The sequence below is a fragment of the Athene noctua genome, chromosome 1, assembly GCF_965140245.1.
Source record: "Athene noctua chromosome 1, bAthNoc1.hap1.1, whole genome shotgun sequence".
NCBI classification, from domain to species: domain Eukaryota; kingdom Metazoa; phylum Chordata; class Aves; order Strigiformes; family Strigidae; genus Athene; species Athene noctua.
The window spans coordinates 198,644,960-198,661,498 of NC_134037.1; the positions used below are offsets into that span (position 1 = coordinate 198,644,960).

At 36.3% G+C, this 16,539-nt stretch overlaps 1 protein-coding gene across 5 annotated transcripts in view; it reads right to left on the reverse strand.

Moving 5' to 3' along the window:
• The window catches only part of CUL4A (cullin 4A), a 43,169-nt gene that overhangs the window by 21,605 nt on the left and 5,025 nt on the right, over positions 1 to 16,539 (reverse strand). For 2 of the 5 annotated variants that reach the window (XM_074909943.1, XM_074909906.1), the window contains exons 3-9: positions 15,191 to 15,295; positions 12,962 to 13,030; positions 11,113 to 11,186; positions 9,564 to 9,726; positions 6,344 to 6,433; positions 4,638 to 4,720; positions 1,472 to 1,539 (exon numbers count right to left, since the gene is read on the reverse strand). In XM_074909943.1, the coding sequence (XP_074766044.1) occupies positions 1,472 to 1,539; positions 4,638 to 4,720; positions 6,344 to 6,433; positions 9,564 to 9,726; positions 11,113 to 11,186; positions 12,962 to 12,964 (481 nt within the window). In that variant the 5' untranslated portion in view covers positions 12,965 to 13,030; positions 15,191 to 15,295. Of the gene's footprint in view, positions 1 to 1,471; positions 1,540 to 4,637; positions 4,721 to 6,343; positions 6,434 to 9,563; positions 9,727 to 11,112; positions 11,187 to 12,961; positions 13,032 to 15,190; positions 15,296 to 16,539 lie in introns of all 5 variants that reach the window. The other 3 variants (XM_074909934.1, XM_074909925.1, XM_074909915.1) reach the window with 2 other exon arrangements.

Below are 16,539 nucleotides of genomic sequence, written 5' to 3' on the forward strand. Positions count from 1 at the left end.
TGGAAAAATTTATTAAACTCAAAATGAAAAAAACCCACTAATATCTAGTCAATGGCAGTTGTAGTAACACAAGAAAAAAAGTTTCTTAAATATACCCTGCATTTGTAAGCTTTTTTCACCCCTGTAATCAAACTGACTATATCACATGCCTTCGCCTAAACAAAAGGCAATATTATTCTATCTACACAGAATACGAGGATGTTATAAGCAAATTACAACATACCCTAGATCAGATGAACACAAAAAGTTATGCGTCATGTTAGACTTTTTTTTTTTAAAGTACAGACGTAGAATGCAAAAGCTGATCAAACAATACTACAGTCCTAAAACACAGTAACTATAAAAATGTACAGATCTCTCCATATTTACATGGATGGTATATATACATTATCAACCAAGAAAAAGTTCAGATTAAAACAAGACCACATACTTTCTGGTTAAGCCAACTGATAAGCAAATCTGTCACTGGAAAAGTACCATAAAAATAATTCTTGAATTAAACAGCAAGCAAAATTTACATCTATCAACAAAAATTAATTATTTTTACCTTGTGTTTATGATAAGCTTAAGAATAGCTAAGATGGAGAGACCATGATTATTTTTATAAATGTATTCAAACCAGTGAAATAACCTATTCCCACAGTAGTTCAGAGAAAACTGTACGTGTATGTCTATCTTTAAAGGGGATGAAGAAACAAGTGAAAGGGGTATGTATGACAGTGAAAGTATCTGTTTTGCATCAGTAAAGGAAACAAAGATGTAAGGACAATTTGATGGAAGATGTAAAACCTAAAACATGGCTACTGCAAGAAGAGGAAAGGATCATTTAAAGCATTAAAAGATGAGGGAATACTGACCAAATCCAGAAATTCCATGAAAAAGGAGAGATTAAAAGTTAAGAGGAACAAAGAAATGGTGACTTGAAGACACTAACGTCTGAATAAGGACTTCCTAAGAAGATGCAGCTCTTATCTGAAATTGCCAGACAAAAGGTAAAATAGAGACAAATGCATATGGAAGTTCATTGCCTTGGAATATTGTTAGTTCCAATACCTCATGATTCTTAAACTATACAACCACAAGAATACGTGAAGCTATTGCATTTGAGCTGTGTCATTATCACATAAAAGAAGCCACGACAGTAACTTCATCTCTCATTTAGAAGTTTATCTAATTCTAGGAAATAAGCAGTTTCAAAGGTTTAATTCCGAAGACCACTGCTGCAAGTCAAAGCAGATTTAGAAGGTTTAGCAACCTTTACAAATATGGAATTATATTTTAGATATTTGTTTCCACTTATACATTTACTTGTCACAGTGGGTGTAACAGCCGTAGGGTTGGCTTTCTGTATCTGTGGAAGTTTTTCTCATGGCTAATATACTTCCTTATATAAAAGCTGTGGAGTTTATAGTCATTGCAGAGTATGAAGACCTGTTGCTTATCACAGATTATATTAATTTTTTTTAAATACCTTTTTGCAAAATAGCAGATAAGTGTTCTCCTAGTAGCTGTTTCTCCACACAAGCAATCAGCGGTTTCCTAAATAAGGCAAGAAAAGTATATTAGAAATACTAGAGTATAAGAGAATTTCCTCCTGTCACAGTGTATTTGTGAATAACTTACATTATAATGCAAAACAATTTTCTACTTAAAACAAAGGCTAAAAATTAAGACAAAAATGTCACATGTAATGTATGCCAAGAAAGAGGACAATAAACCATATATGTAATTAAAAAAGAAATTCAAGTCTGAATACTAAAAGGCAAGTTCCTACACAGTAGAAAAGAGAATCTCAGATACCAAAAATCAATATAAACATGTTTCTGGAAAAAAAGTCAAATTGACATTTGCTCGGAAACAAACAAGCAAATAAACAAAACAAAACAACAAAACAAAAATCTCCAAGGGTTTGAACTCCGAAATAGCATAGTACACGCTGGTGATGTTCAAAACTCAAACATTTCATCTGATTGTGTTACGCACCTACACAAGCATAAATTAAGCTAGAACCACAAGACTCACATTCGCAAAACATTTTAAATTTGTCCTGAATCTTCCCTACTTTTTACTATTAATGAAATATTTGCTTGATATATTCAGTTTATTCAGGACTGAAAAATAATGGCAAGTTTTCCTTTATATCTTTTATAGCCTAAAAGAAGAAATAAATTCCTGAAGTGCAAAGGGATAATTAACTTCAACATTTAAGCTTCTACTGATGCTTACAATATGACAACAAAAGACAAAACATTTCTTTCTAAGTTTTATAAAACTGGTTCTCAGACCCTTTAGATTTTCTAGAAGAGAGGCTCGACTCAGATTGATGGAAGCCTTTTACATAGCAGCATCCACTTTATGTCCCTACCTTTGCTAAAACACTGCCTTTCCCGAAACGCTCTATCAGTGACTTGTCTGACCTGCCATACAACACAGTTTTAGACCCTTCATCCTAAAAAGAGTAAACTAGAATTTAGAAAGGTTCAGAGAAAGGAACAGGGATGATCAAAGCATGCAGCAGCAACTACAAGAGAAACAACTGTATGTGTTAGGACTCTTCTTTCTGGGAAAGAGATGACTTAGCAGGGTTACAGTGCATTGACAGGCATGGAAAAAGTGGAAGGGAACTGACTGATCACTCTCCCAATGCAAGAACTGGGGTCATGAGTGATGGTACTGGGAGCCAGACTTAAACAAAAGGAGGCAATTTATGACATGGTGGCTAGTGCACTGGTGGAATGCTTTGCCAAAGGCTGGCACAGATGGAAAAGCTTATGTAAATCCCAGTGAGACAGTGCAATTATTTGAAAGAGATCCAAACAGACAAACCACATCAGGTTCAGAAAATACCCTGAGCTGAAAGCAGGCAGATACTAGGAGAGTATCAGAGCATCACATATACTTACTCTGTTCTTTCCCTTCAGTGGTAGGCTTATGAACATGAAATACCAGTTAGACAGACCCTTGGTCTTAACACATATGGCCATTTTTACGGTCACTTCCATACTCCCTGAAATTTCCAACTACTGCTACCTACAGCTGCTGACTGTCTCCAACAATGGAAGGAGTCAGGGTTGTATAAAATACCATTCTTTGCCCTGTAAGACCTATTCTGCCTACAGAGGAAGTAAGGATGATTCATCTGCTTGAGACTAAGAGGCAGAGCACTATTTCCTAACACGCAGACAGGATGAGTATTTATCCTGACTGCTAGCTAATGAGGTACGTTCCATATGGCCTGAAAGTCATCCACCTTGATCACCTACTGGCCAACCAGGAGAAATGCTTATTCTGGTCAGCTGCACAGAAAGGCATGTACTGATGGGCTGAATAAATCCCTCTACGGGCTGCAACAACATGTTCTCTAAGTGTTGCACAAATCTGGTTTGAAGTATTTTGAATGGCGTTTTCCATCACAGATTTGTCCTGGTAGTATCATTTCCACCTCAAGATCAAACCAAATAACTGAATTTAATATCTTTTCTGCTCTTTTCATGCACACCCAGAGAGACAGTATGAGCTGAGGACAACTCAAGGGCACTAATATTAAAAACTACTGTTTCTTAATGCAAAGAAAGAAAATTAGTGTGAACCGTTCTAAAAGTAGGTTTCTAAGGACAAGGTTTCTTTAATTAAGGACAAGATTCAAAGCAAGGACTTGATGCATATATCTAGACTAAAAATATGATATCAACCTATTTAACTTAAACCGTAAATAAATATATATATATATATATATGCTATAATGTGAATGATTTTCCCAGAAAAAGCTAGTCACCCTGCAATCAGCATTTGCAGGAAGAAGATTCAAGTTCAAATATGTACCACGACACACAACACATGTGTGAGTATATATATAAAATATGTCTAAAGAAAGTAAGTTAAAAATATAATTTTTATTCAGTTTTTCTTTTAACATCCAAGGAAATGTCAATAGGTCATCCAGAAAACTAGAAAATAAAAGTTTATGTTCCTTATTAACTGTTATGTTCTTTATTAAAAAAGTAACAGCTTCCTGCAGAACAAATTATATATGGATTTATAGTGTGTCAGTGACTCTGCAGTACTTCCTGAATGCACACTCTTACCCCAGCAAAACACAAACTATTACCCAACACCCGAGTGAAAAAAGGACAAGCTACCTTGCACAATACATTGGCAACAGATGCACCAAAGCTGATCATCTTTTAAGTTCACATACCGGACTTCTCATGAGTGATGTTCATGTCCTCTATCCTATGCCATAACTTAACCTTTTCTTTTCTTTTTTTGCCTAATGAATCTTTCTTTCCCCCAAGGGATTTGTGGTTAATGTTGTTATCAGTACATGAATGGCTAAAATAAGCTTGCTACTTTGACAATGAAAATTTGAGTTCCTATATAATGCTTTGTTAACTTCAGTATATACCAATAAATCTTTCTGGACAAATTTCTCCCCTCTTATTCAAAGTATATTTTAATTTTAAAGAAATAGGTTTTGATAAAAATAAAGTCTTATAAAAAACCCAAGCTGTATCACAAGTGCTGTCAGCAAGACAGTGTATGTAAGAAATAATCTGTGTCTCTACAACCACGGAAAAATCACACTGTTTCATGAAGGACGCTTGACTTACTCTAAGAATGACAAAATTTGTACTCACTGTGTGCTGTGGTCTAAATATGTTATTACTCTGTCTCCTTCTTCTTCCAAACGTTTATTAACATGGTGAAGATATTCAGGGACCTAGCAAGACAACAGAATGTCAAGTTCAACTACAAAGGTACGAAAGGCAGATAATCTTGTTCCATGACAATTATTTTAAACTACAGATTTAAAGAGAATACCAATTGAAAATAACTACTCCACCAGAATATTGTTACATACTACATAACCTATATTTTTGTTAATCAATGTTAGTTCATATTAAAAATATTATAACTACACCTGACAGAAAGGAAGAGAAAAACAGAAATCTGAGAATTTTTCAGAGGAAGTTAATTTTTTTTTACAATCATTCTGAGCTAAGCTAGCCCTTAAATATCATGGAACAGATTTTCAGTTGGTGTGAACCATACAGTTCTATTATTTCAATGGCTGTTTCTCCAGTGGAGTATCTGTCCCTATGGAGAGTTAATAGATTTAGCACATATTACAACACATGTATGAAACTCAGGCTTCAAACAATCAAAACAGTTATGCATCGTGTATGCACACACATACACATGTGCATGATGCATATATGTGTATGTATTATGTGCATATGTATAAGTATGTACATGTATATAAGTTAGGGTCTCACTCCTTTTGTGTTTTTCCATAGCTTCCCACTAGGCATATAAAATGCAGCAAGACTCTGTCTCAAAATCTATGTTGAAGCATTTCACTTCAGGTCCCAACGGAAAGCCAGGGAATGAGGTGAATAGAGCAGGATTAGACACAAGGATTCACTTCAATACAATGCAAACAGGCGTTTTCAAAATGTTTGTAGTGGCTCAGTGTTAAAATAAATTAATAAAGGTAGTCTTCTGTATTCTTGAACTTGAATTAGGACTTGAATCATCTAGGTTGGAAAGGACCCTGGAGATCATCTAGTCCAACAGTTCTCCTAGCACAGTTCCCACCTACAGCATATCCTTAAACTCTAAATCAACCCGACTCTTGAACACCTCCAGGGATGGGGATTCCACCACCTCCCTGGGCAGCCCATTCCAACGCCTAACAACCCATTCTGGAAAGAAATGCTTCCTAATATCTAGTCTGAACTTTCCCTGGCGCAACTTGAGGCCATTCCCTCTTGTCCTGTCACTTTCTACTAGGCTAAAGAGGCTCAAACCCAAGAACACCAAGAAACACATTTCTCAGAGATAACCACATTTGCAGGCTGCCCACTGCAGAGCATAATTTTACCTCAAGAGGACAGAAAGCAAAAATGTCTTACATATAATTTAATTAATAAGGAAAGAAACAAAACCGCAAAATAAATGCAACAAAAAAGTGGTTTACTTAGGTATTAACCACATAATAAAATGATGCCAGTGGATATTTTACAGCTCTCAGGCAAAAATAATATTGATGGCACACTTTTAAGATTTATGTGGAAATGACTTCTGGTAGCATGACTTTAGCTACACAAAATGGCACTGGCTTTCTCCACTTTTCATTGTACATTTCAAGCACCAAGGCAATCTGGAGTCTGCTCTTCCCTTTGATACAATAGTGTGGTCCACATCAAAACACATGAATGTGTACCTGGGTACCAGTGGAATGTTACTGAACATTAACACACCATGGCACTACCAGAAGTTCTTATGTAACCCCACAGCAGATAAAACCAGCATTTTGAAATCATCTACAGCATGCACCTACTTCTCTTTCTTGCATTAATCTTTGGCCTTCTGCAGCATATAAGCAATTTGTCTCTTCCAGAAACCTCTGTTCAAATGATTCCTTGTAAACCTGCTCAAAAAAATAAAATCAATTTAGTTACTTACATTAAGTTTCCAGTAAGGGTAGAATATTTTGGCTGTCAGGCATGTTACTGATTTTATTATCAACTGAAATTAAATTGTGTTTGATTTTAATATAAGTATAGAATTAAGAGATAATTTTAGTAAAAATCATTTATTTACATTTATCGTAATTTGAATCTAGCAACCGACTGCTACTCTAAAATCCCCTGTACAGTCCCATACCAAGGCCGAAGGGATTGGTCATAATTGTCTAGTAGGAACGGTTAGAACCTAGGTAACAAAACACAAGATGATTTGTAAACTGATTTATAATACATATATAGGACTAGAAGAATGCAAGTAGTTGTCAAGGTCCAGGATTAATGGGAACTGAGGGAAGTGACCGTAACAGCTTGCAAGTACCTGCCAAGAAAACCATGTCCTTAAGCAAAAGGTAATTCCGGCAGGGGGAGATCGCGACCACCGACTCACGGACCACCTACTCACATTACACCCCAGACCCGTTTCTAGACATTTCTAACCTTTACTGCGCAGAATCGGAAATAGGAGGAGAATATGTTAATGATTTCTTGGAAATTGTTTGTTTATGTATGAATACTTAATGAATAGGTCTGAGTAAGTTCTATAGAAGGTGTGTGGTTCTGGTGCCTGGTACGTGTTGTTGGTGAGAGCACTCCCCTACACGTCCGGCCGTAAATAAAGAAGTGTCTGCTTATCTGCATCAAATTGGTGTTGATAAGTTATTTTTATCCCGGTTTTTGGTGACAGGCATAGAGGGCAAATAAAATCTCAAGAATGCACAGTTATGAGATGTGTCAGTAACATTACATTTACACATAAGTTCTCTGCCCGTTGGTTTTAGAAAGACTGAGATCAAAGCTGATTTTCCAGTGCAGCAACAGTGTGTTTCAGTCATCAGTACTTAAATCAGCTAAATTGACAGGCTTCTGTTTAAGGCACACAGTCCAACACCAGCACCCAACATCACAGCACAGCAAATACATCCAATCCACCTGAGCTCAAGAATCCCATTGATATTTCTCTGGCTAAAATAAAAGAAAATACTTCCAACTAGTGAAACATTGGTACAAAACAGGTAATTCCCATCAGTATAATAATACTATGCTCAGTAACGCACCTTAAGATCTGCCATGTTTATCTCAATGGCCCAGGAAAAACAAATTATACCAAATAAGGTGAACTCTCTTTCTCCAGGGAAAGAAGGGCACCACCAACTTCACATACATTGAAAAATTTCTGCTTAACGATTAACAGTTTAGTATAGAGAGAAGTTAGAAATGACCACTATATAAAATAGTTCAAAGAGGCTGGAAAAAGTAGCTAGGTGATAACATGTAAACGGACAGTTAGTGAAAAGAAAAAGGAAAGATTCCTTGAATGTGTTGGAAGGACCGAAGAAAATATTTCTTCAAAAACATATAGCAGAGCTGTAAACTGATTATATTCTGACCATTTTTTCTCTTAAGAATTTTTAAAAGCTTTAATTTTATTTTTTTTCTTTCAATGCAAACTTAAATATGAAACCCCTGGCTCAACAAGCATTCAAAGCATAACAGTTCACTAATTCAGCATCAACTCATTGTTTCTCTTCAGACTAGCTCCATGTTCAACAATCAAATACTATATTGCATTTCTTACCTTTCTTTCCATCAAGATAACTGGAAAAACATTAACAGCATATGGAACTATCTTCTGCATAAAACATGTAAAACTCTACAATAGGAAACAGCCATAGAATAGGATTTCTGCAAGGAGGAATCAACTTTGAGTAGCTGGGCCTCAACTGCATTAATTGCCTAAAAATCAGGAATGAGTAGGAGATGAACTGTTTTCAAATTAATATAAGATTTGCTTAATTAATTAGTCTTTCTCCAGAAGTTCTGTTGAAAGAGAAAAAAGTATAGATCCTGCTGTATAATTACAGGATTATGAGCATATCTCTATCTCAGTGAAGTGACAGATGTTATAAAAGAACAGATGAGACTAGATTAGCTTCCCTAGTGAAAAGAGAAAACTACACGTTTGAGTCAATGAAGGAGAATGAAGACTTAAATCCAATTCTGTAAGAAGCATCTGATAAAGGGGAATGTTTATCTTTAGTTAGCAGTGTACTTTGCTAAAAAATCGTAAATGTTAAAAACTCAACACCTAGGAAAAGCTGATGCAGTTAGAGAAACCTGGCAATAACAGTGGGAACAGAAGTTGGAAAAAGCACCTCCAGGTTACGCGATCTGAAAATTCTTTGACAGAAGTTTGCCTTCTCTCTTGAATGGAATAATTAGTTATTAACCTTTCTGGTACACTAGAGAAAGTTGGAGGGTTAACATGAAAGGCAGAAAAGCAGGTAAGCTGCCTGACCAGAAAGGACTATTTTATGCAGTTCTCCTCTTTGAACTCTTTCTTAAAACTTCAGCCAGTTTCATAACACCATACACCACTTGGGAACAGAGCAACCTCAACAGTTTTTAAGAATGAAAGACAGCTCCTAAGTTTTATTGCACATCACATACATCACAGCTAGATGACAACCTATGCCAAAGTCAGAAGCACAACATTTTTTAGTCTATTGGGTTATCCATGCTAATAGAAAAGTTCCAGTAAATTACAGATTGACCTTATCTATTCGAAAACCTTGACGTTAACTTTGCATCATACTCTATCCTTGGCATCTTTGATAAAAAGTTGCCAATTCAGTGATGTTTTTGTGACAGACCCAGACTCCAAGAAGTGACGCTTTTTTGGAGTGACAGAGATGGTGTTTTTTTGTTCCAACATTTAATCAGCACTAGGATTAGAAAATGAGTGATTAAAACAGATAAAATATTGCACATACTAAAAGACTTGCAAATCTATTATTTAAGAGTCTGCAGGCCATTACCTCTGCTAAGGAAAACAGGCAAAGAGGTCTCACTTCAAAACAGAGAATAAAAAAAATTGCACACTGGGTAAAGATGAGGCAATCTTATCAATCTAATAGCTAGATTTTGAAGCACGTTTACTATAAGAAGAAAATTGTTTCTGTACAACACATGAATTATAAAAGTCCAAACTTTGTTTCTAAACATAGCCTTTATTATAAAGTTTGCTGTACTTGCCTGCAGATCAGATAGCATGCTCAACAAACTCCGCAGCAAACTTCTGTCCACAGCTTCACCATTTCGTTCTCGTTCAATCAGCAGGAGGATTCCATCAATAGTCTTGCTCTGAACTTGCTTGTCACAAATGACGTGATTTCTAAATAACTCTAGCCCCATATCCCTGTGTGAATAATGAAAATGAATAAAGCACACTGCTGAGTCTTTTAAAAAAATCAAATAAATACACATTAAATACACTGTATACATATTATAAAGAGAATATATTAATGGCATGTATATTCTTTTTGACACTGTCCACTAAGAGAACTGTAACAAGAATTATCATAAAAATACCAGCCCACATACTACCAGATGCATACACCTCAGTGAGAACTGTGACCAGCCTGCCTATATTTCACATAATAGACTATAACATTCTGCTCCTGTTATAAAAATTATAAAAATAAAAAAAATATGAACACATACCTTAACATAAAATTCCCTGGATCGGTCAATCTATGTGTAATTTGTAAGTTTTGTTCAAAAGCATGAATTTTCTGTATGATTAGGACCTTATGATCTATCAGATTGTTTCAGTCTGAGAAGATGAAGAATGGTGCTTCTATGCCACAAAGCAGCCAATTACTAAACATTCATTGCCTTGGCCAAGGAAAAGAGGAACCTTAGATAAAACTTGTTAACTCCAACTTTTTCAGATGCATCAGGATTTCAATAAAGGGAATTTTTTCAGTCAGAGGAAAAAAAGACATAAAGTATAAACAGACTTCTTTGACAAAGTTGGAGGAAAACTACTGCAGACATCAGAAAGACAGATATCCATAGAATGAGCAAGGGGTGGGAGAAGGATGCCATGTTACTCAGCCTGAGGAACTCTGGAGAGCACAGAATCCAGGCAGGCAGGGAAAAGGCACGCTCTTACTTCAGTACTTCATCTACATTTTTGTTTTGCTTTAGACTGAGTAACAATACCAGAAACTTTCAGCAAAGTCTGGGTTTGTTTGCTTGGGCAATGATATAAAATGCCCTTCAGGAGGGATGCTTAAAAACAGAATGCCCAAATATGTGATCATGGTGTGCTGAAAGTACAGTAGCATCATCTCAACACTGACAGGTCTTGACTCTCAAGAGGCCAGTGCTACAAAGATGACCTGCACCTTGTCAGTGTATATCTTATTTAAAAAAAACTTTGAATGTTGAATTTTATCAAAATCAGAAACACCTAAAGTAATGCTGGGCCAGCGCTAAGGCACAGAGGCGGCAGCCCAAGGAAGTTCCCCACAACTACAGCTATATATATGCCTTGACTTTTAAGCATATGTTCACAGACCTTTTTCTTCTTTTACCCTCACTCGACAATAAATGTTCCTGGGGAAGGAGGAAATGACACATGCATATGCTGACACACATATTTCCATAAATTAACACAAAATTTGAGAGACCTATTACACAGATCAAATATAATGTGAAAAATTCATTTTCAACATTTGCAAATATAACAGCATGTTCAAACTCTGCAGATTCAAGGAATACTTACATGGATACCTACCATATAGAAGGAAGCATTGAATTCTGAAGTACATATGTACGATCCAAAAATAAGAAAATGCTTCTGATCATGATCTGAAAATATATAAAGAAAATGCTTTCCTCTTTACCATCATGTGGCATTTTAAATTATAAAGCAACTTCTGAAAAACTACATCATATAGACATGCACCTTAACTACTGACGCATGTGTTTCCAACTTTTATGGTGACTTGTACAGCCACTGGTATGTAATTTATGGATATTAATACGATTACTAAGTGTTATTGGTAAGTACATCCAAGAGGTTTTTCAAATTCATAACCATTAACTAAATAGTTTTACTAGCCTGTTAATGAGTTTTATTGCTAGAGATACATAAGCTATTCAAGCAGTACCACCAAGACATTCAATAAACCCCCTGAAATAGCATGCTGCCACAGTTTTCGCTTTTAGAGGAGAAGCAGCTTTAAGCAAAGACAGCAATAAACTGTGCAACAAATCTTTTCACAATAAAAGTTAGCTGTCAAAATTTGAGAAAAATAGATACACATTAATTATAATATATTATTATACCTTCTTTCTCGTGTTATCTTTTTTTAAAATTAAAGAAGTGGGAGAAGGAGGTGGTTTTTTAGCTTATCACTGTTTCACATTCAAACCCCATTTTTAATTTTGCTCATAAAAAGGCTGTCCAGCTTTCAGTTTAGCATTAGCATAACTCAGGACGTCAGTCCTGATGTCAGTCACACTAATTAACTCACTTCCAGGCCAGCTACAGAGATTTCTATCCCCAGCTGTCCACCTACTCCTCCCCTAAAAGATTTCATTGCTTCTGAAGCAATTCTCAAGCTGACATAGTTTCCGGCCAAGCATATTAAAGTAAAACATCAGCAAGGCTGACTTTTTTTCTTAAATAGCACAAGTGCTAACTCAGCACATAGGCAAGAAAGCCACTTACTACAGGTTGTTGCTTTGAGAAGGAAAAAAAAGAACACTCAAAAGTAATTAAAGTGAACAGAGGTCATATTAAAAGCCTTTAAAAAAAAAACCTCACACAGATCCAGTTTAATTACATTTTCAAGGCAATAAACTTCAACTCTATTTTCTCAGACTGTTGAATTTATTTTTAATAGTTTCCATAATGCTTTCCATTTTTATTTCAGGTAAAAACCACATACCTCTGCTCACCCCTCATAGGGGAGGGGAGCCGGGTGGATTCAAGGAATGAAAATAGAAACATTTGGGGCATCTGTAGCCAAAGCTAAGTGACAGTGTAATGAAAACTCAATGTAAAATGCTGGTTTAGAACTATAATGATGCATTCTTAAAGGGACAATTCACACAGAGTATCTTTGAGAGAGAATTTTTTTCTGTAACAATTTATTGTGGAGGTAGAGGACAAGAGAGGCAGAAAGAAAAAGAGTTTCAGTTCTTCAATCTTGTTTCTTAGCCCTATACTCAGGATAATCATCTCTGCTTTGCCAAAAAAAAAAAAAGGCACAAATTAACCTAATGCTTGGAGCTATCTAAAAGTCAAGATTGTGCATTCTCCAATTACTTAAAATTACAAACAGCAAACAATTTCAGCATAACCTGGTTAGCTTTTCTTTACACCACAGAAAACAGGAGTCAATATATTTCTGAGTGATATGCCAACTTCATATGAAACCTATGAAAGTCAGAGTTAACACAACTGAACGTAAGTTTTCAACGAAACCACCCCCAGCTAGCAAAGGGGAAAGAGTAAAAGCAATGCTGAAACTTGGAGGAGAAGGTGCAACGCAGTCCCATGTTAAAACATGACAACCTCCCTTTTTGTCAGACTTCACACTTCAAGGATATGTATTCTGAGCAAACATTCAACTTACCATTTGTCTGCAATGATCTTGCCAGCATTTATTTATCTTCTTTAAAAATAAAAGACTATCCAGAGAATCTGTACAGCACCTATTAAGGAAAACTAGTTTGCTGATATCTTTTCAGGCCAGATTCTGGAGATGATCTTGCCAGCCATTAAGCAAAGCTGCTCCATGGATATTCTGATGTTACTGTGACTGCCCAGGGATAAACTGTTAATTGCAGAGCTTCTGCCTAGCAAAGGGGCTGGCAGTTCTCCAGAAGGCCTCCCTATGTTTTCAAGGAATAACGCTCACTGCTCTTCAGTAATACCATCTAGTGGCTGCAATGTATAACTCGGATATAGATTTAAACAAGAAATCCCACCAGTGTCAAAAACAACCTTGTCACCAACTGAGGTGAAAGGTATAGAAAGGTTTATTTTGTTTGTTTAATGAGTTCACACTGAGCACAACAGGAGTGACCCTAATCTCTTAAAAGCAGTTACAGTTCTAAATAATCCTCAACAAATCCAAATACCACTCTTTTCATATGCATCTCCAGGTCTCCATAAGTAAACTATAGTTTTCTTCATTACACAACAGATCCAATTGTTATTTACAAATAACAGAATTCTCATGTGTCGTATGAGTAAATCCAAATGGGGTTTTACCTTCCTCTCCTGCACAGTATCATCTCCAGTTCCCTCTGGTCAAATCTGATTAATTTGATCTCATGTCCTTGGGATATACAGTCATATACCTGTAAAATACAAAATTCTCGACTCTCAAAACCACCAGCTCTGTCAGAGGGCAGGGAGAAAGCAGTTTTAAAACACCTCTTCAGAAGATTGTCTACAGTTTGAAAAGGCAGGGATACAAAAAAATGGTTGTACACTGCTTTAAAGAAGACTGAAAGATTTGGTTCTCAGAGATCGGTTATGTTTAAGAGGCTACTGTACTGACTGATGTACTTTTTAGTTTAAATGCATCAAACTAATGAAAAAAATCAGCTACCATATAAAAGGTGAATTCACAGTGCTGATTTATGTACCTACGCTTCCTATATACTATGTAGAAGCCAGACTCCTTAACCAGGACTCAAAAATACTTCCCAAAACACACAACTCAAAACCATGTTGGGACTTAGCTAGATAATGGGGTGGGAGGGTGGGAATAAAAAAAATTATCTTCTTCATGAGTGTAGGTGCCTACCTGGGGAATGCAGTGAACTGAGAAACTGAGAGTCACAGTGTGAAGTACATTTAAGGCATTCACTGGGAAAAAAGGTTCTTTCTGAGCACGCATGCCTTCCTTCTGTCTATTGTAAGCTATCATTTTCTACTAATAAAAACATACAGAGACCTGGGAGACACTGCTAACACCTGAAGTACAGCAGTATCTGTATGGCACTCTCCAGCATCTGCTTGCTAAGGCACTATCCAAGAATGTGGGGACAGCCAGGTGGGCATAGACTCTATCCTACTGCCAGAGCAAGCACAACCCCAAAGCTATTACACAGAAGACAACTATCACATAAAGCATGGTCTCAGCATGCAAAGCACTACAGGATTCAGAAAATAGGGCTGGCTACACCCAGGTGTCCAGAGAAGATCTACAGGCACTTCCGTGACCAGTTCGGCCAGAAGAAAAGTCCGGCAATGTAACTTCAGAAAACTGTGGGGTAATTTACCACAAACCTTCAGGCTTCTCTGTGTCTGAAGACAGACCGGTAATCTCCTAAACTTAGAGCTCTCTGCCAAGAACCTTACAAGGTACATGTAAGATACCTAAAGGGTTTGTAGAATTCCTCCATGACACATCACTGCTGACCTATTATTGGGCAAACAGGTGTACTTTAGGTTTGAGAATTCTTTTACAGAAGACACTGTTGTTGAAAATTACTGCAGTGATTGTTTTTAAACTATTGCTACTGTAAGCATCTCCACCAGTCACCTGTCATACAAATCCATACCTGCTCTTAAATCTCATAGTGCGATTGACATTTTCTAGATTAAATGTAAAATTTGCATTCCTATTAAAATTATAAGCAATTTGTTATTAGCATGCTACATATTGGTGCACAGAAATTATTCACCCAGATAACTAAAGTTGCTTACACCTGATTTAAAAACATGTAAGTGGTCAAAGAACCTCTTTAACACACTGGCAAATACTGGTGTCATTTTTACAAAGTTTTGTTTTTAAAAATAATGGTTTAAACTAACCATTCTAACCATTCCTGTGCACGAAAAAAGGATATTCTCTGAATTGAAGGATTTGTGCTTTCACATGATCCTCACAGACTTGTCGCAGCTGTCTGTACAGTGTAGCAGAGACTTTGTAAGAACAGAGATTTTCAACAGCCTAAAAACCAAAAGAAGATTATGAATGAGACCCCCCCCCCAAAAAAAAAAAGAGAGAGAACTCAGATTTTTGCACCTGTGTAGTCAAGGCCAACAACAAAGAGAAAAAAATATCAGCATTATCTGTTCAAGCCATGCACAAAAACAAAACATCAAAATAAAATTACCCAAACTACATAGAGAAATTAAGACTTCATGATTCCTTTCTGATTTTGATCTCTCTTATGCTGCTAGATTTTGTGTACAAACAAGGTCCACCATGACCATCTGGATCATATTTCAGACGTGCTGTCAAACATGACTAGAATTTCCACCCCTCCCCCTGAATACTGTTCAGCAGTGGAACTCTTCCTGTAGGTCCATTTTGTCCACCCTCCAGTGCACTCACACATGCACTTTTTGGGGGGGAACACAATCATACCAAATATTTTCACTTCTTAGTAATTTTAAGGTAGACATTCCAATCACTCTCTATAAATGGTAGGTAAATTAATACAGCTGCTTTCCTGTCATTTTAACTTATTTCTTTCCAAATATTTCCACTGATTCACACACTTGTGCTAAGGTGTGTAAACAAAGGGGAAAAAAAAATAATAATAATTTTTAAAAACCCAAAACCAACCCCCCCACATTAACCACTAAATAAAGACTTGAATTGATTTATTGGGACCTCATGTGACTTAGTTGAGTATTTATCCATAGTTGACTAAGATGACCGATTCTGCCCCAAACCAAACATTCTTGTGGTTACCACATTAATATAAATCGAGTTATGATGCAGCTGACCTAGACTACACCGAGACAGATCTGGCCATCTCTAGAATACTGCTGTTCAGCTATTTGTAATTATGTTGTCTTACACTAACTTTTTTCCCCTCACAAGAAACTCAATGAAAATGATGAAGAGAAAAACATAGACATGCTTTATACCACTGCCTATATTTAGACTTTGGTCCAGGCACACTTTAACTTGTATGCTGTATTTCAATAATTTCATTAATAGACCATAGCATCTGAAATGAATCACAATGAAGACAGCCAAATGTTCTATAAGAACTGTAAAGTTTACAGCAAGTATTTTTGGCTGTTCAGTGCTTCATACATTTGAAGGAGTTAAACATGATTTTCAGAACTAAAAATCCAGCTGTCCTTTCCTTTAACTTCACCTCAACTGCATTTATACTATGAGGTGATACTACACAGAACAGGCCTAAGATTTAAAGCACAATTTCATCTGGGCAACTA